The following is a 20,778-nucleotide window of genomic DNA, read 5'->3' as shown; positions in this document are numbered from 1 at the left end:
CAGCTTCAGACCCCGCAGTGAGGGTGGGGCTCCAGGCTGAACCCTGCAATGTGTCTCCCCTCCAGCCCCGTGGTTTTTCACAAGCTTACGTGGCCTAGGAAACCAAACAGACTTGTGGGAATGCGCAGGCAAGGTAGGACATGGCAGCCAAGAGCCTGGGGAATCCGGGGTCAGATGGATAAGGCTTTAAAGAAGGCAATATGTGCAGTGCTTGGAGCATGGATTTGTGGGCACGTTACCCAACCTCTCCTGCCTTCCTTTCCTCATTTGTAAAATGGAGAATACTGTCGCCCTCCAGGGGTGACTGGGGCAGTAAATTAATGCATACTCAGTGCCTGGAAGGCTTCAGATTTCTCATCAGTGCAAGATGGCCTGGAATGATGCCTGCCTCCTGGGATTCACACCTTTCTGTAGTCCCCTCCCACTTAGTACCAGGGATGGTCTGTGTGACCAATGGAATAGGGCAGGAGTGATGATGGTACTTCACTTCCAAGATCAGGTTATGAAAGACTGTGGTTCCCATCTTGGTTGCTTTATCGCTCTGGGGAAAGCCAGCTGTCATGTCATGAGCACCCCTATGGAGAGACCCACAGGGAGGAAGGGAAGCCTCAGGTCAGCACCTGGAAGTGGCCTGGAAGGGGGTGTGCCAGCCCCAGCCAGCTCAGCCGCTGCACCGTGCCTATCCCACAGAACCCATGAGACAATAGTGCTTGTTGTTTTAAGCCCCTAATTTTGGAGCGCTTGTTCTGTAGCAATCGATAACTATATTATGTAGCATAATACCCACTTTGCAGGGTCACTGTGATGTTCAGAAATAAAGTATGTAAAGCACCTAGGTGTGGGGCCTGGTATACATGAGTCACTCAATAAATGGCCATTATTAACATTGCCTTAGATGATGGGAGACTTTCAAGGATCGCCCAAGAAAATGGAGCTACTTTCAAAGTACCAGAGGTTCGAGAACAACGGAACAGTTTCAGATGACTAAGTGCTAAGGATCAGAAGATGAGATAGGGACGCTTCCACCTAAAGTTGAGGAGGATTGCTTGTTACTGAGACAGGGCAAGGGCCCTGAGCCTGGTGACTAGGTCAGGCCACAGGTCATAAAAACAAAAAGGCTGGGAGAAGTCGGTGAAAGGACAACCTTCTCATGCTGGGAGGGGCCCCTGCAGGCTGTAACATTGCTCCCCTCATCCCCGCAACACACAACCCTACCCTCATGGGCTTAGAGCTTACAGAACCTGGGGAAGGACACAGGCCGTTTCAGGCAATCCGCACTTAGAGCAGAAGGTGCTTTGGAGAGAGAACAAGGCCATGAAAATATTTTTTTCTTTTTGTACTTGACTTGTGCGGCTTTAACATGCTTGTCTAGATGGCGTTTGTTTCCACGCTGCTTAGGACGTGGTTTGCTTTATCCATCCCTGGCTTTATGGCTGCCTATGTCCAATATACATGGGTGCACAGGTTCCCACCAGGTTTTATGTTAGTTCCTCAGCTTAGCGTTTCCTCACCACTTGGATAGTGCAAGACATCGACAAGCTTAGGGTCACGCTCTCTCCGAGGTGACTGTGTGCACCCACATCCTGAAGCAGAGTGTCTGCTCCCTGCTGTGACTCTGGGCTGTGGGACTGAGGTCTCTGGTCTCCACTGATAGGCGGCGCCACTCGTGTCGAGCTTCCAGAGTTAGAGTCCAGCTCCAGCTCCCAGCCATGGACAGCCCTGTGGCCTCAACTCATGCTCCCTCCGTGTGTGCATGGGAACCCTACTCCCCCTGAGATACAAGTGCTCCCCGGCCCTCCAGGGCCCAGGTTCTTCAGCGTCTGCTCACCACCATCGCTATGGATTCCTTCTGCATTTTGGCCCTAGGGGTTCCCTCTCTTGACATTTGAGTGGAGAATGCCCGGCCCACTCAGTCCCCCACAAATGGGACATGAGATGGGGCTGCTCCCCTATGAGACTAGATGCTCCATGACAACAGGACCGTAGCTATATCCTTGTGCCCCATCACAGGGCTTGACACATAGCAGGTACCCAATAAGTATTTGTTGTCATGAAATGAGTGAAAAGGGGAGCGGAAGGCGTTTCAGGAGAGGTGAGCCGCAGTGGTTAAATGAGCCAGATGTACTGGGCAAGTGCGACTGGAACAGAGGGTGCGAGGAGGATGCCAGTGGGAGCTGAGATAGGAAAGGCAGGAGGGGGCCGGATTGTAGGTCTTCAATTCTACCTCCAGGAACCTGAGCTGAGTCTGGTTGGTAACAGGGAGCCATCGAAGGTTTCTGAGCAGGGCAATGATAGGATGTAGCTGGCTGGAGGATGAGGATTAGGGTCAGGGTGCAGGAATGGGTTGGAGGGGGAGACTTGGGAGAATGGGAGGCCAGTTAGAGTCCACTGCAGGGGACCAAGGAACAGGACTGAAAGTCTGACCTAGAGGAGCAATGAGGAATAGAGAGAAGACCCATGCAAGGGCATAAAAAGAAAGGCCTCAGAGGCTGGCTATGTGTAGGGAATGAGATGGGACAGAGGCAAATATGAGCCCAGGGGGTGGTGCCTAGGCAGCAGGAAAAACAATGAAACCTTGGATGGAAACAGAAAAATGAAGGCTTGTACCTACAGCCACAATCACAGATGACTCATACACAGGGGACCCCCACAGATGGCTAGTGCAGCCTTTGGGAGAGATGGCCCAGCTGCCTCCCTGGCGTCAGGGAGAACCATCCCTAATCGTCACACCTGACACAACACGGGCCTGCAGGCTGGCAGCACTGCTTTCGCCTCTAAACAAACCCCTGAGAAGAGCAAGCAGCAGTCATAGCGTCAGGCCGGAGGAGTCTTTGGGGCTTTCCTTGGCCATCTGCTCGTCTCAAGGCCCAACCTACTAAAGCCACCCCTGTTCCCAAAATTGTCCTGAAAAAGGGATTTCGCATTTCACTCTCCTTCTAGGATCCAATCGAAACCTTTTCTGCTGCTCTTAAAGGTCACGGCAGCTCACCGGCAAATTGCACCCCTCCCTCCAGCCCACCGCCTCCCCCCTCCCCCCAGCAGCTCTCAGCGATAACCAGCCTCGGCTTCCTGTCTGAATCATTCTGTTGGTCTGGGACAAGATTCACCTGGCATTTCCAGATTCCCAGCATCTGTTGCTTTCTAATTGCTTTGTGTCTTTTAATCTCCAGAGTGTAGGGCTTGTCTACCAGAAGCCTCCAAAAGTAGAGATTGTATTATATGTTGCTGGTAATTCCTGGAGTCCCCAATCCAAAAATGGATGCCCTGGGAGGAGGTGTGCCCAGCTACAGAGAACACTAGTTCTGCATTCAAATTCTGCGTCCACCTTCCCCAGAGCTGTGTGACCTTGTGAGTTTACCTAACCTCCCTGAACCTCAATTTCCAAATATGAGCCCAGGGTTTGAGCCTAAGTAGCAGGAAAAACAATGGTTGTGATGAGCCAACGAGAAAACACTGGAGAAAGCACCACCCCTAGCGCTTGGCACACGGCCTCTAACGGGCTGAAGCTGCATCTGAGGATGTGTCTGCTCAGACACGAGGGATGGAGTGGAATCGAATAACTGACACTCAGTTTTTCCCCTTGGCCATCAATGTGTTCAGGGAAATAAGCCCACAGTCTCCAGCCCTTCCCCCAGAGAGTTCATTTTCCAGCTACTTCCCCAGCCCCATCTCCTATCTTCTGTGTATTTGCCACTGTTGCCCCTAGTTCCCAACCCCTGCTTCAGCTTCTCAAGCTGTGATCCCAGGGTGAGGGGTGGGGAGGGAGGAGGGCCGCACAGGCTGGATGGGGGCCTACCTGGGGCCGAGGGTGCCCGGTGACTAGGCACTGCAGCACCAGCGTGTCACCCTCCCGGATGGTGTAGACGCGCTCGCTGATGTTGTCCTCTTTCACCACACACGCCTGGCCCGCATGGACGATCTGGGCCTGGGCTGGAGCTGACAGAGAGCGGGGAGGTTTAGACAACAGGCACCAGAATGAGAAGGGGTCTGAGACTCCCTCCTGAGCATGTCTGAGGGAGGGGTCAGCCCAGATCTTCCCAGGCCATTCTTTGGAGGCCTGACCCCATGGAGCTCAGAAAGAATCCTCCCAGAGCCCGCAGGCCAGAACCAGAGAGGCAGGGAACTCAGGGGCACTTCCTCCCCATCCCACACCCTTGCAGGAGACCTGTGCTCTTCAATGAGCTGGTGAGGGGAAGGGGCTTTGTAATTATACAGACGGGTCACCACCCAGTGAACATCACCATACAGACGGGTCATCACCCAGTGAGCATCACCGTACAGACGGGTCATCACCCAGTGAGCATCACCGTACAGACTGGTCATCACCCAGTGAGCATCACCGTACAGACTGGTCATCACCCAGTGAGCATCACCAAACAGACGGGTCATCACCCAGTGAGCATCACCGTACAGACTGGTCATCACCCAGTGAGCATCACCGTACAGACTGGTCACCACCCAGTGAGCATCACCGTACAGACGGGTCATAACCCAGTGAGCATCACCGTACAGATTGGTCATCACACAGTGAGCATCACCGTACAGACGGGTCATCACCCAGTGAGCATCACCGTACAGACGGGTCATCACCCAGTGAGCATCACCGTACAGATTGGTCATCACACAGTGAGCATCACCATACAGACGGGTCATCACCCAGTGAGCATCACCGTACAGACGGGTCATCACCCAGTGAGCATCACCATACAGATGGGTCATCACACAGTGAGCATCACCATACAGACGGGTCATCACACAGTGAGCATCACCGTACAGACGGGTCATCACCCAGTGAGCATCACCGTACAGATTGGTCATCATACAGTGAGCATCACCGTACAGAGGGGTCATCACCCAGTGAGCATCACCGTACAGATTGGTCATCACCCAGTGAGCATCACCGTACAGACTGGTCATCACCCAGTGAGCATCACCGTACAGACTGGTCACCACCCAGTGAGCATCACCGTACAGACGGGTCATCACCCAGTGAGCATCACCGTACAGATTGGTCATCACCCAGTGAGCATCACCGTACAGACTGGTCACCACCCAGTGAGCATCACCGTACAGACGGGTCATCACCCAGTGAGCATCACCGTACAGACTGGTCATCACCCAGTGAGCATCACCGTACAGGTTTGTCATCACCCAGTGAGCATCACCGTACAGACGGGTCATCACCCAGTGAGCATCACCGTACAGATTGGTCATCACCCAGTGAGTATCACCGTACAGACGGGTCATCACACAGTGAGCATCACCGTACAGACGGGTCATCACCCAGTGAGCATCACCGTACAGGTTGGTCATCACACAGTGAGTATCACCTTCTTAGCAGCCCTGCAGGGAGGCTGCTGGTGCTCCACCCAGCTTCCTGCATCTGGTCGGTGCTTCCACCCCGCTGCTCTGAGTGGTGGCTGTGGGTGCAGAGCTCACCTTTCCAGGGAATTGCCCTTAGCCAGCGCTTTGCCCAGAAATGCCTAGGAGGTCACCCTTCCCCGATATACACACACACTCAATGACTGGCAAACACGGGTGCAAATGCTAGTCCTCTTGCCTCAAGATGGGATGACTGCGGTGCTGTTCACGCTCCAGCTTCACCCGCCCGCCCCCCTCGCCGCCCATTCCGGCCTCCCCAGACCCTAGGAACAGGCAAAGGCTAAGTCAGTTGAACCACATTTTTGCCCAGCTGCTTCCCTCATTCCTCTTTCTCCTGAGAGCATTTACCCACCCCCAACCATCTTAGAGAGCTTACCCTAAGAGTCCCCAACCCCACAGACTACACATTCCCTTTCCCCAAAGCCCTGTTAATTTTCCCTTATTGCTCCCTGAGCCTGTGCCAGCATTTTCTCCAAGGGACAGGAGTTCTCCCAGGGGGACCAGAAGTTCTCAAAAAACTGGCTCCCCCTGACCTCTTTCCCAGTGCCCAGGGCTGGGGGGACCCAGAGGGAAATGACGGAACTGGAAAAGCCCCTCCCTCAGTGTCAGCCCCCTGTCCTAAAGGCAAACCTGCCCCACCCCACAAAGGCTTGGGGTCCCGGAAGGAGGACAGAGCCCCCTAGTTCACACTTGTCTGCTCACAGGTGATGGTGGAGAGAGTGGAGGTGGGAGAGCTGTAGGGTACGAGGGACATAGGGGGTGAACACAGAGCCCTTGCCCTAAAGAGGTGCACAGAGGTGAGATAAAGCCTGTACATAAAATGTGCAACTTCCTCCAGGAAGCACCCCCAGCTGACCTACACAATCCCTCCTTTTGTATCGTTACTCCCCTAGCACAACAACAAGGCATCAATCTGTGTGTCTATCGAATTCAGGTCCTAGTCTTTCTGCCACCAGGTTGTGAACTCCTACTGGCTGACGTCTCCCAGGGCACATATTCCCTTTGGAGGAGTACTGGCCAGCAGCAAGGTAGCCAGACCCCCTGACCTTGGCATTTCAGTTTGTCCATCACCCCACCCCCACCCCCACCCCCACTGAGTTTCGTTAGCATGAGTCAGCGTCCCACACTTTGCTCACCCCCAGAATGTCTGGAACTGTGTTTCTAACCCTGAACCATAGAAACCCCCACAGCATTGCAGGCCCCCAAAGGGGCTCTGTCCTGCTTAACCTCAGCCTCCCCTCCACACGCCCCAGGGTGGCACTGCCAACAGCATCATCTTCTGATTCCAAAGGCAACCAGGCCAGGGCCCATGTCAGAGGCCCCAGGACATAATCCCTCCATCTCGTGTCCGTCAAACAACAAATACTCTGAGTTGCTGCCCTGCGGGTGCTGACGAGGCTGAGGCGGGGGGGGGGGGGGGGGGGGGCGCGGGGGGAGAGCCAGGGACCAGCTCGGAAAGAGCATCTTTGGGAAAATGGGTAGCAAACAGGAAAACGGAAACAAACCGAATGGTTTCCGAATACACTTGGTGATAAGACGACTCTAAAGCAGGGGCATGTGACAAGGGACAGTGGGCAGAGGAGAGGCCGGCTTTAGAGAGATGGAAAGAGCTGACAATCTGGGATGAATTCCTGGCTCTGCTACCCACGAGCTGGGTGACACTTGGTAAGTAATTAATCTCTCTGAGCCTTGGCTTCTTCATTTATAAAGTGGGAACAATAATGCCTTCTCCTAGGGCTGATGTGAGGGTTTGAAAACATATGTGCAGCCCTAGCCGGTTTGCTCGGTGGACAGAGCGCCGGCCCATGGACTGAAGGGTCCCAGGTTCGATTCCAGTCCAGAGCACACACTTTGGTTGCAGGCTTGGTCCCCAGCCCTGGTCAGGGTGCGGGCAGAAGGCAACCAATCATGTGTCTCTCTCACATCCATGTTTCTCTCTGTGTGTCTCTCCCTCTCCTTTCCACTCTAAAAATCAGTGGAAAAATATCTTTGGGGGAGGATTAACCAAAAAACAAACAAAAAGACAATATGTGTGAAACACCTGGCCGAGCAGTATGCATGGGTTCTTTTGCTAAATGACAGCTCCTGAGATGATCAAATAGGAGGGAGAGATGGGGATAGGAGGGCCCCTTCTGTGGCCCCCTCTACACTCCAGTGGTGCAAACACTCAAAGCAGACATTACACCGGTGAGGATGCTTCATGAATACGGTCAAGACTCCTGCTGAGGGCTCTGCATGGCTAAAGGGGGCTTGGGAACCAGGGAGGGGGGTGCCCTTCAGTGAGCACCCCCCTTACCATAACCCTCACACAGCTTTCAGCGAGTTATTTTGTGACTTTCAGCAAGTTACTTAAACCTTCATTTTCTCAGTTGTGAAATGGGGTTGTTGTAAGGAATAAATAAGTAAACTCAGGTGAAGTGTTTAAAACAGGGTCTGGCACACGGTGAACTATCGAACCGTGTCTGCCAGCACTTTATTCTATAGATGATCCCACGCTGCCATCAGGAGCCCACCTGCTCGGGCCTGAGGCCCGAATGACAGGACCCACAGATGATGAAGGCAGATGTATTCCCAGGCCCACGGCATAGCTGCAAGCTCCTCACCTTGGTTCTGAGAGTCAGACAGGGCAACGGAGCCTGCGTTGGCAGAGGAGACGGAGGCGTGGAGAAGGAAATCCCGTCACTCACTGACCCAGAGCAGCACTGGGACTCGAACCCAGGCCTTCCACCTGGTAGCCTGGAACTCAGTCCACTGGCCCAATCGTCCTCAGATGCGCCCATCCCCGCCCTGTGTCGCCAGGGGAGCCTGTCACAGCACATTCCCAGGCCCATGCGGAACCGCCAGCTCTGACTCTCCAGGTGCGGGCCTCGGAGTTTGGATTCGTACCAGGTTTCTGGGAATTTCGGAGGCGCTACAGGGTTTGATTGTCTCTGCTTGGTATCACATTGCGGACAGAAAGCAGGACAGGACTTTGGAGCCAGTTACGTTTCCCTGCTTCTGGTCTCTTTTTGCTTTCCGAGCTCTATCAATAAACCCCCATGAGAACAGGAAAACGGTGTCCCCCGACCTGTGTGCCATAAAGTGTTCATCCATAGTCCACCGCCAAGCAGGACGCTGCCTCCTTCTCTCCTCAGAGCCTCGGCACACAGGAGGATGTGATTAAAGGCTCTGAAAAGTCCTGCAGTAAACACACCCGCTAACTTGGTTTAATCCAGTACTTTCCAAGTGTATTTGACCATAAAGCCCTGTCTTCACAGAGTATCTCTTAGCATCTTGAGAGACAGAAGTGTTGTATATAACAAGTGGAGAAGTGCTGATCCGATGCTCAACACAAAACTAAGGCTGTGGAGTCAAGTAACACACCCCCCTCCCACGCCCCAGCACACACCACATGCCAGTCCCTTGGCTGAGACTAGGAAATGGCATGAGAGATGTCACCCATGGGGCAACTTCATCGTGAGGATGGCTGAGGCAGAAATAGCAAGTCTCTAGCAGAGTGCTTCTGGCCAATCAGCTCACTCCTTTCTTCCCCCAAAAGAAGACACCTCAAATTGTAGGTGCCGGTGGGGATTGTGGCACCCCCCAGGCCCAATGAGCAAGCCACACACTCTACGACACACATGAAGGCTAATTCAACCTGCCCACTGGGCTTCCGAAGAGGATTCTCACTGGAACCTAGAAGGGGAGTTTCATCAAGGACCCCCTCCCCCATAAGAAAACGTCCTCCTGGCTGCTGGCCGAGGGGGAGGGGTGCTGACATATGCATGAGGGAGCAGCAGTACATGTAGAGCAAACAAGGCAGGCAGGCAGCAAGCGCATGGAAAACCTGAACTTAAAGCCCCATCACCTTTCCGTCAGGTTCCCTCCACCTACATTTGAAAAGGTCAATCGCAGCCAAGTGGGGGCTGTTGTCCTGCGCCCTGCTCCTGCCTCCTTCAGGGGAAGGGAGTCTGCGGGGAAACTTCCAAACAGAGCGGAGTGGGGGGAGGGTAAGGAGAGAAAGGAGAAGGGGCTGCGACTTCCTGACCTGGAGTTGGTTCTAGCTGCCCAGTTGCCAGATGGCAGGCCAAGGCCACCTTCCTAACCGCCTCCCGCAGCATCGCCGAGTGTTCTGGGCCAGGCAACATGGAATCGGGATCTGTGTTCTGGTCCTGGCTTCCACCAGACCATCATCCAACAAATCCTTATGAGTGAGAGGGACTGAGCTTGGTCCTGGAGTGCAGGGGTACAGGGAGCGAAGGCACCAGGCCCTGCCCTAGGGAAGTGGATAGTCTGGAAGAGCTGGGCTAAAAGCCTGCGGAGAGGCAGAGAGGAAGTAGGGAGGGCTTGCTGTGAGCTGGGGTTATGTCTCAGGTCTCCCCCACCATAACATAACAATAGCACAACAATGTACACATAATATAACAATTTACTCTATGCAAACATTGCATTGAGTGCTTTATATCTATTATCTTATTTATTGCTCATAACAAGTCTATTATTGTTCCCATTTGTCAGATGAGGAAGCTGAGGCTCAACAAGGTTAAGTAAGTTGCCCAAGGATGCCCTGCTGGATGGGTGTCTGTCTGACTGTCTGATCTCTGTGCTCAGCCCCATGCATTTCCAGTTCCCAAGTGTCCACACAGTGGGAGGACACGCAGGACCAGTCACTGGTGGGACAGTCCTGTGCAGCATCCTTTAAATTGTCCCTCCTCCGCCTTCCCAGCTCCTGGTACGCACATGTTTATCGATCCTTTTATGCATGTAATGCAAATGGACACTAAATAATTTAGTGAGGTTAACAATGCTGAAATATTAACAGGCTTTTCTCTTTTAATTAGCTGCTCAGAGAATGGCGGCCAGGCCTGGGAGTAGGCGCTCCGGGCAGGCACCTGACCAGCTCCGCCGGCCTCCTTCTCCAGGGATGATGCTTATGGCCGCTCCTGTGGACCATCGACCTGGATGAGCCCGCCCTCTGTGCTCTCCACAGCGGGGTTTGCCCTGGCCTCCCCACCTTCCACGCTGGCTTCCAAGCTGGCTGAGCCTGTCCTCTGTTCATGGCCCGCCAGGATGGGCCAGGCGACTTCTCAGGAGCTCTCCAGGTCTGGGGGGGCTCCAATTCTCTGAGGGGAAAGCCAGCTTGAAACAGTCCCACCATCTCTTCTGGCCTCGCCTTCATGCGGGTCATCTGGAGGAGACGCATAGCACACTGTGTCCTGTCCACCCCTGGACATTCTCTCAGGTCATTAGGCCTTGGTCCAAGCCAGTTCCCTCTCCATTCTCCCTCTCACTCCCTGCCTCCAACCCTTCCAAGGGCACACACAGTCGCCTGATAATGTGCCATTGATCCATCGATTGCTCTGTAACATTTCCTGAGCGTCTATTCGTGAACCTCCCTGCCCTCGGCGCTAGGATGCAGAGCCCATGAGGCCCAGCCCAGCGCTCCTCACTGAAGACGCTCTGCCCTCCCTCGCTGCAGACCACACTGAAGTCTGCTCGCACCACCAGGGCTTCTTTGCTCATCAAAATCAATCCTCTATTCAGCTGACCTTCCCTTGGCTCCAGCCTGAGTGCATGTGTCACTGACCTCTGGGTACAAGGGTGCTGTCACTGAGTGTGGGAGCAGGCACAACTGAGCGGATCAGTGTCACCATAATGGAGCATAAAACCTCACTGTGCTCTCGCGTCAGATGCAGGCCTGCTGCTGCTTGCCCAGCCTGCGACTGTTTACTGGGCCGGGCCCATGTGCAGAGCCTGGCGCTTCTGGCAGAGCCAACATCCTGGCGCCCTCCTCTGCTGAGAGCAGTGGACAGTCCATCTGTGCCAGTCCTGAGGAATGTTCGGCACCACTGCACCCACATCCTGGCCTCATCAGCAGGCACACAGGTTCTGAGAGTGCCAGATTATGCTCATAGACTCTCCATTGTCTGAGCGTCAGTGGAAGCCTAGCCTGCCTGCCATGTGTGGAACTCTGGGATATCTGGCCAGGCCACAGGACAGCCTGTAAATGAGGACTCTGAGGTCCCCTGGGGGACATAAAGGGACTTCTCCCTGGTGGCCCCCAGAACATTGGGATCAAAACTCTCAACAATGAGGGGACTTGGGGCGACTCTAAGCAGTGCAGGCAGGACACTCGGGAAGAGAGCAGAAAGACACAGGCCTCAGGTCGGGCATCCGTCACCCAAGGCTGTAACTGCCCGTCTGAGCGGCTGCCCTGGTGGGAAGGATAAGGGGTAGGGCTCTATCTCTCACTGAATGACTACGTGACCTTGGGCAAGTCATTTATTTAACCCCTTGAAGCCTCAGTTTCTTCATCTGCAAAATGGGGATAATACTACATGAGAGGCTGTAGTGGTAATAACTTCTGGGTTGTGGATTAAATAAGATAATGCACATTGGGTACAGAGTACAATGACTATTATCTAGTAGGCGCTCAGTAAATTTCAGTTCCCTTTCCATTTGAAAATATAGTCCGGGACCCTTTGGGAATCTGTTCCAAGGGCCTGCAAGAGGAGGGTGTAAGACTGAATGAGGAGGTCTAGTTTGGGGGGAACGCCAAGAGCGGTAATCCTGAGGGACCAGAATATCATGGTGGGCTAAAAGAGCGGACCCCTGGGAGGAAAGCTCTCCTGGGGAAGACAGGCTGCCACCCATCAAGGTAGAGAATAGCTTCTGGAACCCAGGACCTGAGCTGCCTGGCCTGGGGATATGGGGCCCAAGGACACAGGGTTACTTTTGTAAAATGTTCCTGTGTGGGTCCTAGCTATCCAGGCCCTCCAAGATCTGCTGGTCCTGGTCCTGGGGACCCCATCACTGCAGTTCACCTGGCCCTGGGCCCCGAGAGCAATCCGGACTAGATATGACCGAGTGCCCATGTGCCAAAGCATGCCTACCTACCCAAGTCCAGGGGAGGAGCAGGGCTGGAGGAGACACAGCTGTGGGCTTGGGTTCTCATCCAGGCTGCTGCCATAATTGCTGTGTGTCCTGGGGCAAATCATGTAACCCTCTAGTCTAGAGCCTCAGTTTCCTGACTGTAATGGGCATGAGTGTTTCCTATTGTGAGTGTTAAATACTGTAGGGGTGGAATCTACCAGGTACAGCATTGCTGCCTCATAGATACTCCAGAAGTATAGTTAGAAGGAGCAAAATAAACTCATACCTCAGGTGTCTGCCAGGAGGAGACCCCTGAGTCTTAGAGTTGTAGCATCATTGCAGTGTCCAATGAGGACCCCGACAGTCACCTGAGTGACCCTCTCCCTAGGAACCTGAGGCTCCAGTGTAGCCGTGACCAACAACAGGGCTGGGGCGCGTCCTGGGTGGGACCACAGCCATACTGCCAGGCCCAGCCCCCAAGCCAGAACATGGAGTCTGGGCCAGTCCTGAGCCAGGGCATGCAGGGAACAGTGGCTTTGCTGAAGCAAACAACCCCAAAGCCCCACCTGACCCCAAAGCCCAGTAGCATCCTCGGAACCCCATCTTGGAAGTCCAGGGCACACAGCCTGGGGCCTGCCACAGGCCTGGCTGTGGGAGATGAGAGAAGACACGGGGCTGAGGCACTGGATTTGGGCTGAAATGAACATCTGGGGACCCTGGGCCCTCAGAAAGAAAGGGGTGGTGGCAGGCGAGTGGGAGTCCTTTCCAACCAAACCTGCAAGTGCTGACCGAGGCTCCACTCCAGCACTGAACTTGACTCAACCAAGTTCACCATATAAAACAGAGACCAATAACATTAGGCCCAGAGTGTCTTAAGTGAGATGACACGCCAGAAAGCGACGTGTAAACTGTAAAGTTCTGCACAAATCAGGTCTCATTAAGAGCTGAAAGCCCAAATGTGGCTTCAGGAAGTGAAAACTGGAAGTTAAGAATCAGGCCGTAATGCACCTGTCAAACCAGTGAAAATAAATTAAAATTATAAAAGCCATTGTGGCTGGGCTGTGCGCAAGCCTCGCTCAAACTTTTTGTAGCAAAACCCGGCAGTGCGAAATGAGAACCATAAAAGTGCCCTAGCCTAGGACCTATTAGGCACTCTCACTTTGGGGAACAGGCCCCAAGGAAACCATTTTAAAGGAAAAAGCAATCCACATAAGGATATTCACGGCTGGGCTATTTAGAAGAAAGGGCAATTGGAGTCTGCCAAACGTCCAGCAAATGGAGAAATGGCGACCAAGCTCCAGTGCTTCGATGCAGGGGGTGCCCTGAGGCCATTACAGTGGCAGGTCTGAGGGCTCGGTCAATACCGGCAGACGTGCGCAGGAGATGAAGTCGCTCAAGAAAGCAGAGCGGACCACTGTTTACTGCTATGTAAAAACATATTGACAGGAATGGGCAGGGAATTTAGAATGAACGGTTGATGTTTGATGGTCACTGGCTTTCTTTCTTTTTTTCCCTAGGAAGTTGTTTAAGTGGGTAATAATAACAATAACAACACTGAAAGCAAAATCAATCCTGCAGCTTGAGAGCGGGGAGGGCCTTAGACCCCAGGACAGAGGGCAGGGGAGGGAAGGACAGTATTTCTGGGGAGCCTACCACCACCAGGCAGCACTCTGACCTCCCCAGCCCAGGCCGCTGGGGGTTCCTGGGCATCACCCCACCCCGCTCTGGGAGTGGGATTATGGGTACCCCAAGGTGACTGCTTGAAACCTCTTAAAGACGCCTCTGCAGAGCCCTCCAGGCCAGGCCTTCACCCCACCCAACTCAGGAGGTGGGAGGAGGGTTGGCCTGGGGTTAAACACCAGGGAACCAGATGTAAGGGCCTGACTAACCTTAGGCCTCTCTCCATCCACTGAGCTCAGGAGGACAGCCTTATGCCCCCAACACCTGCAAGGCCTGACAGCCACTCCTCACCCAACCATTAGTGAAAACATACTGTCCCCTGCTGACTGAGTGTCCACCAGAAACCTAGGAGCTGTCCCTGGCCTCTCCTTCTTCCACACCCGCACCCAGACCGCCAGCGAGCCCTCTCAGCTCAACCTCCAAAACTGATCCTGACTCTGACCCCTCAGCCACCACCACCATGTCCTGCCTGGAGAACTACAGCAGCCTCCTGGTGGGTCTACCCTGCTTCCTCCCTTGCCTGGTACAGTCTCTTCTCCACACACAGCCAGAGGGATCCCTTTACAACACAAAATCAGATCCCTCCTCTGCTCAAAACCCATCTTACTTGGAGTCAAAGCCAAGCCTTTTTCAATAGCCTGTTCTCTGCCCTCCTCCCCATGTGGCCACCCTGCTTTCTGTTCTCCAAGTGGGCCAAGCCCACATCCACCCCAGGGCCTTTGCACTTCAGCTCGCTCTGCTGCTCTTCCCAGATCTCCAGAGCTCTCCCCATCACTCCAGCTCTCTTCAAGAGAGGCCTTCTCTGATCACCCTGTTTAAGACAGCACGGCCGCCCGACCTCCACCCCCTCACTCCCTCTCCCCACTCTGTGTTCTTCCTAACACCTTGCAACACCCAGCATATTAAACTGTCACTTGTTCAATTCTCTTTGCCTCTTTCAAAGTGAACACCCCCAGAAGGGAAAGCATGTTATACCCCTGAAAAGGATGAACAATCCTATTTTTCAAGAGTCTATTCGAGAAGCATGAAGTTTAGGAACATATTTTTTTTTAGCATCAGGTATATTTATAAATCAGGAAATGCCATACTTGCATTAATTATTCTCATCATTTTTCTCTCCATCACTGAAGGGTTTCTCCCCTTTTTAGGCTAAACTTTTAGAAACCACATAAGTGGTATACACTGTTGGATCTGATTATAATGCTGAGCCTCTGAACAACTTGTAAATGACTTGAAACCCAGCAGGCTGGGGGAGAAAAGTGAAGTACTTGGGATGGGGGAGGCCAATTGGACCAGAGTTCGATCACAGCCGGTTCAGAAAAGTCACTGCCATTAGGAGGCTCCTAGGGGCTGAGGATGGGGGAGGAGGCACTGCCCCTTAGGAGGAAAGTCAGGTCTGGAATGGGCAGTGGCGGGGGTGGCAGCAAAAGGCTGGGTGGGAACACACCTGTCTCCCACCTGTAAAGTAGCTCAGAGGGAACAACGTTCCTGCTCTAAACTTCCCCAAGAGGAAAACGGCGGAAGGCTGGGATTCTGCCACCCTTTCTCCTGGACCAGGCTCTAGGTCCTGCTCCCTTTCCCCCAACTGTGTGCCGCATGCCTATACCCAGAGCCTCATATGACACTTCCGTGGTGGCAGCCTCTGTGACTTACCAGCTTCCTGAGCCAAACCTGGTGCTGGAATCGCTCACTTAGCGGGTGCTCCTCTGAGCAGCTGGAGCATTCACTCCCCACACGCCAGGCACTGGGCTAAGTGGCTTTCCAGAGTTCCCCATTTCCTCTTCACCACAGCCCCCCGAGGAAGGTACTATTGTTATCGCCATGTTGTGCATGGGGAAACTGAGGCACAGGGCGTCATCTCCCCACGATCACCCAGCTAGGGAGTAGCTACAGCAGAACTTGAACCCAGATCCGGTTCAGAAGCCTCTACTCCTATCCTTCAGGCCACACTGCCTCCCTACACTCCCACCTGAGCCAGAGAGATGATTATTCATCCACTTTGATATATTTAGTTGCTTGCTCCTGAAATTAGACCCTGGTGGTGTCATGGGGCCTGGCAAGTCATGTGCCACCGCTGATCTCAGAGCTGCTAGTCGCTGACACCTCGGTGCGAACTTCTCTGCTTACTCCCCTCCCTGGGGGCAATGACAAATGAGGGAAGGAGGTGGGGTGGCTGCAGGACCACTTGGAGGACCCTTCCCAGAATCCTCCACTGTGGTTGCCATGGCACCACCTCTGCAAAGGCTTGGACCCTGGTGGTGGACCCTGGTGGGGAAGGAAGGGTGAGGTGGGGCGAAAGGAAGTGACCCAGAAGAAAAAGAGCTAGCCTGTTTAGAGGGTCCCTCTGGAAAAGGGGCTGCGGAGCCCTCAGACCTGAGACCCTCATCAGGGCCACCCACGGTGGGAGGGAGAACGATTCTCAGGAGGAAGGACAAGACAGCAGAGACGGGTGAGGGAGGTGACAGAAGTATGCAAGGGGTGGTGGGAGCTTCAGCGAAGAAACTGAGGCACACGAGGAAGACTGAACCATGCAAGGGCAAGGTACTTGGCAGCACTGGCCTAGGGCCCAGCACACAGTAGGTACTTAATAAAGGTCAGCTCAAATGAGACTTCCTGATTAGGACACCAAGAAGCCCCAATTTGCTCAGAACAGGAACAAAGCATGGAAACGTGCTTGGGGCTCCCCTGGTGAGGGGCTCTGGGTGAGGGCTCCCACCCACACAGGAGCTTTTCCAGGGTGCAGGTCCCCTCTGAGCCTGAGCAACTCTGTTCCTGAAAGGCTGGCTGGGGGGTGGGGGCTTCAGGAGAAGAATAGGCCTCCTGCCACTCAGCCCAGCTGGGGCCCTGCGCCCAGCCCAGCCCCCACCCTGGCACAGGCGCAGCGGGTGAGCGCATGCCTGGCACAGTCCCCAGTGCCTGGGAGAGAGGCTCCAAGTGGGCGGCTTTGTATTTTGTGAAAACCAAATCCACAACTGATCTCTCCAGCCAAGCAGGGCCTGCTGGGAAGGCTGGCGGGCCTCTCTTCCCGTCCCCCTGCTGGGGCCCACCGCCCCCAGGAACCATGGGGAGCACCAGCTGCCACCCTGGCTGGCATGGGGGCTGGCCGGCCGGGCCTGGGCCCAGCTCCCGAGTGCCAGGGTTTGCCCCCTCCCCACCCTGACCCCCTTCCTGCCTAGAATAAATTGGAATACAAATCAGAGGGAACCGCTTTCCTCTGTTTGAACAAATTGCTATGGATTCCTCCCTGTCTCAGGTCAGGGCTCACGATGGGGGATATTTTCACTCGCTGACTGCTAATAGACTCGGGAGAAGCTGCTGGATCGATGGAGGCCGGGAAAATTAGCCTGGAGCTCCAGGCCAGCCTTGGCCTGTCCCTGCCCCCACGCCAGGACTCTTGGAAGGGATGAGGCAGCCATAACCCAGGCTGGACATAAACACCAGCTGACGGCCTGTTCCCTCCCCATTCCTGGGAACCAAGGCAAGAAAGTCCAGGAGAGGCAATGGGAGAAAGGTGGACCCAGAGAGGCCCCCAAAGAGATCTGTAGTCCCCCACAGTCAAGCATGGCCCCTTGAACATATCTCCATGTTCTTGTATGCAACATCAACGTGCATTACACACCTTCAGCACATGCATGCCCATGTGTACTTACATGTGCACAAAAATACAGATAAAGTGTACACGCAAGGTAGAGAGAACATAGGAATGTATTTTAGCTCCTGTGGAGGTACCCAGTGAGAGCAGTTTACCTAATGCCACTGGTTCTACACGCGCGCACACATACATGCATACGCGCAAACATATACATACATGCATACACACACCCTCCCCTCTGTAAATTAGTGCCGAGATCTGCCTTGGAGATAGATGTGGGAGAGAGGGTTTGTCCACTGGCAGGCAGAGCAGTACCACTAGCGTGGCGTGACCCTTCGCCTCTGGTTATTGGTTTCTGTCTCTAAACACTGAGCATTCAGGGCCAGGTGACCATTAAGCCCCATACCTCTGACCTTTCATAGTTCCCAGCCGGGCTGCCTATTGGCTGTGCAGACTGAGGACTTCTCTGGCCCTCTCTCAGCTTCGGGTTTCTCTTCTGACAAATGATGAGATTTGCCCCAAGATCTCTCCTGGCTTTGTCACTTTATAAGCCTGTGACTCTCCATCATCCCTCTGTCTTGTTCTCCGTTGCATCCTCAGCACCCAGAACAGTGCCTGGCACATAGAGAGGGCTCCAAAAATGTGGTTAATTACTTAATTAATCTCAGGTCCCAGGTGGTAGTGAAGAGACTGAGAGAAATTCACAACAGGATGGAGGCGCCGCTCTGATCTGGACTCATAGGCCCAGGAGTATTCAGGGTGCAGACTAGCCAGGTCATTACCCACGGAGGCTTCTTCCTGCAGAGGGAAGTGGACAGAATGCAATCGGCCTAATTACCCACACAGCATCCTGCCTGCGGAGAAAGGGCAATCGCCCAGTGTCAGAATTGGTCCCCACCTCTCTCTTCATTTTGAGTTGAGCTGGTAGGAAGCTAATGATCATGCCCCATGGCAGTGACCAAAGGGCCCTGGAGACTGGGTTTGTCCTCAGTGACCCCCGTCCCTGCCCTCCCCACGTGTAAGGCCCCTCAATCCTTCAGGGAGAGCCTGGGTTCTACCAGGAAGGTCTTGGGGAAATTGATGGGCTGGAGTTCTAGTCACAGAATCCAAGGAAGTAAATGAGGAGCTCACAGGTCTGGTTTTCCGCCTGGAATCAGGGCTTACACGTGCCGCCCAGAAGACAAGACCTGCGAACAAAGAGCTCAGCAAAACAGGCTGGTTCTGAAGAGGAAAACAGAAGGCTAGGCAGGAGGTAGTCCACGCTGTCGGAGCCCCGCTCCCCTGACCATGGCCATGCACAGCGCCAGCATCTGAGGCCAGTCACACTGCCTTCGAGTGCAGCCTGCGAGCTAGCGAGCGCCAGGAATTAACACCCCCAGGAATTAACACCCCCAGGAGCAGCCTGCAACCAATGACAGATGGGAGTTGGTGTACACCTGCCCCAGCTCCCTCACCATGATGGGCAGACTCTGAAGTGTGTGTTTTACGCAGTGTCCCCCAGGTCCCTAGGGAGACTTGGTGGTGACTCACTTAACAATGCACCTCGTTTGGGTTCCCTTTGCTTTCCTATCTCATGTCTTCATTCCCCTACCTGAGCTTCCTGCACTCACCTCCCAAATAAACTGCCTGTACCTGGCTCCTTATCTCAGGGTCTGCTTCTGGGGAACCCAAACTGAGACCTCAAGTCCAAGCCAATTCTGATCGTCATGGTACCCCTATTAAGTCTCTCACGTGATCACAACGCAGGGCCCTTGTTTTGTCACACACACACACTCACTCACCCCAAATACCCTACCACCCTCCTCTGCCTCCACCTATCACTTCTCTGGAAACCTCCTCACCTGAATTCCAATCCTCAAGATCCAACTCATCTGATCAACCAGCCTGAGCCACGGGGAAAGGCTTGAGGGCTGCGGGGAATTCCCAGAGCAACCTTCCTGAAACAGGCCGGGTTCCTGCGGGCTAACAGGTTGGTTGCCCTAAAGAGGACCATGGGCTGTGCGCAGAGACTAGCAGCAACCTCCAGGCCACACAGCCACGCTGGCTGCCTCCTCCACCCACACGGGGGCCTCCCAGGGCCTCCCGACATTCTATTAAGGCAGTGGTTCTCAACCTTTCTAATGCCGCGACCCTTTAATACAGTTCCTCATGTTGTGGTGACCCCCAACCATAAGATTATTTTCGTTGCTACTTCATAACTGTAATTTTGCTACTGTTAATGAATCGTAATGTAAATATCTGTGTTTTCCGATGGTCAACCTGTTGAGAACCGCTAGCAGGGTCACCTAAGACCATCGGAAAACACAGATATTTACATTACGATTCATTAACAGTAGCAAAATTACAGTTATGAAGTAGCAACGAAAATAATCTTATGGTTGGGGGTCACCACAACATGAGGAACTGTATTAAAGGGTCGCGGCATTAGAAAGGTTGAGAACCACTGTATTAAGGGCTCCTAACATCTAACCAGGAGTCCTGGACCCAGAACAAGTTTGGATGCAATGAGCCTGGGGATAAGAAATGGGGTTTACAGGGGTGGGAGGAGGATTGTAGATTTACAGGCCCAAAATGAGCTTATAAATACCATGTAGACATGCCCCGGCTCCTCCGAGCCTACAAGGTTATTTAGGAGAATGAGAAAGATCCAGATGTGGAGTCCCTTGGCATGGCTTTTAATTTCAGCCTTGGTACCTAATTGCTGTGTGTCCTTAACAAGCCACTTACTGTCTTTGGTCTAGTCTCTTGCTGCGCTGAATCTCAAAGATCTGTTTCTGGGCCACTTGAGGCCACTGGCTGGCGGCTGCGCTCTCTCCTTGCCACACCCTCGGGCCCCACACATGACCTTCTCTATGTCTACCCTGTGGCATATTCCAGAAAGGAGAGTAGAGCCAGACCTCGCCACAGCACAGAACTGCAGCTTGCCTGTAGGCTTACGGATTTTGCTGGAAGGTAAACTGACCTCCCCAAGGTCATCATTCCAGCAGAAACCAGAACCAAACCCAGGGAGATGAGGCCACCAGAATCTAGGTCCCACCCCACCTCTATCTTCCCAATGTCTCTCTCAGAAATGGGGAAAAGCACCTCGTTAAGAGTTACTTAAGAATCACATAGGAAAAGTCTCAGGGCCAAGGGCCAAGGAGATATTCAAGTTCAGCTCAGAGGCCTCAGCTCCTGAATCTCTCTGAGAAGAGATCATGTTACAGCAAGTTGAATTAAGGTAAGACAATGAGAAGAACTTCCCAACAACAAAGGACCACAGACATTGAGAA

General features: G+C 53.6%; 1 protein-coding gene across 2 annotated transcripts in view; it reads right to left on the bottom strand.

Moving 5' to 3' along the window:
* Window positions 1–20,778, bottom strand: part of MDGA1 (MAM domain containing glycosylphosphatidylinositol anchor 1) — a 54,338-nt gene that overhangs the window by 21,761 nt on the left and 11,799 nt on the right. For both annotated transcript variants that reach the window (XM_080664104.1, XM_080664105.1), the window contains exon 2: window positions 3,797–3,936. In XM_080664104.1, the coding sequence (XP_080520230.1) occupies window positions 3,797–3,936 (140 nt within the window). The remainder of the gene's footprint in view (window positions 1–3,796; window positions 3,937–20,778) is intronic.

Source organism: Plecotus auritus (assembly GCF_963455305.1).
Source record: "Plecotus auritus genome assembly, chromosome: 4".
NCBI lineage: Eukaryota > Metazoa > Chordata > Mammalia > Chiroptera > Vespertilionidae > Plecotus > Plecotus auritus.
Note: the sequence above shows the minus strand (reverse complement) of the source record. Positions and strands in the feature narration are given on the sequence as shown.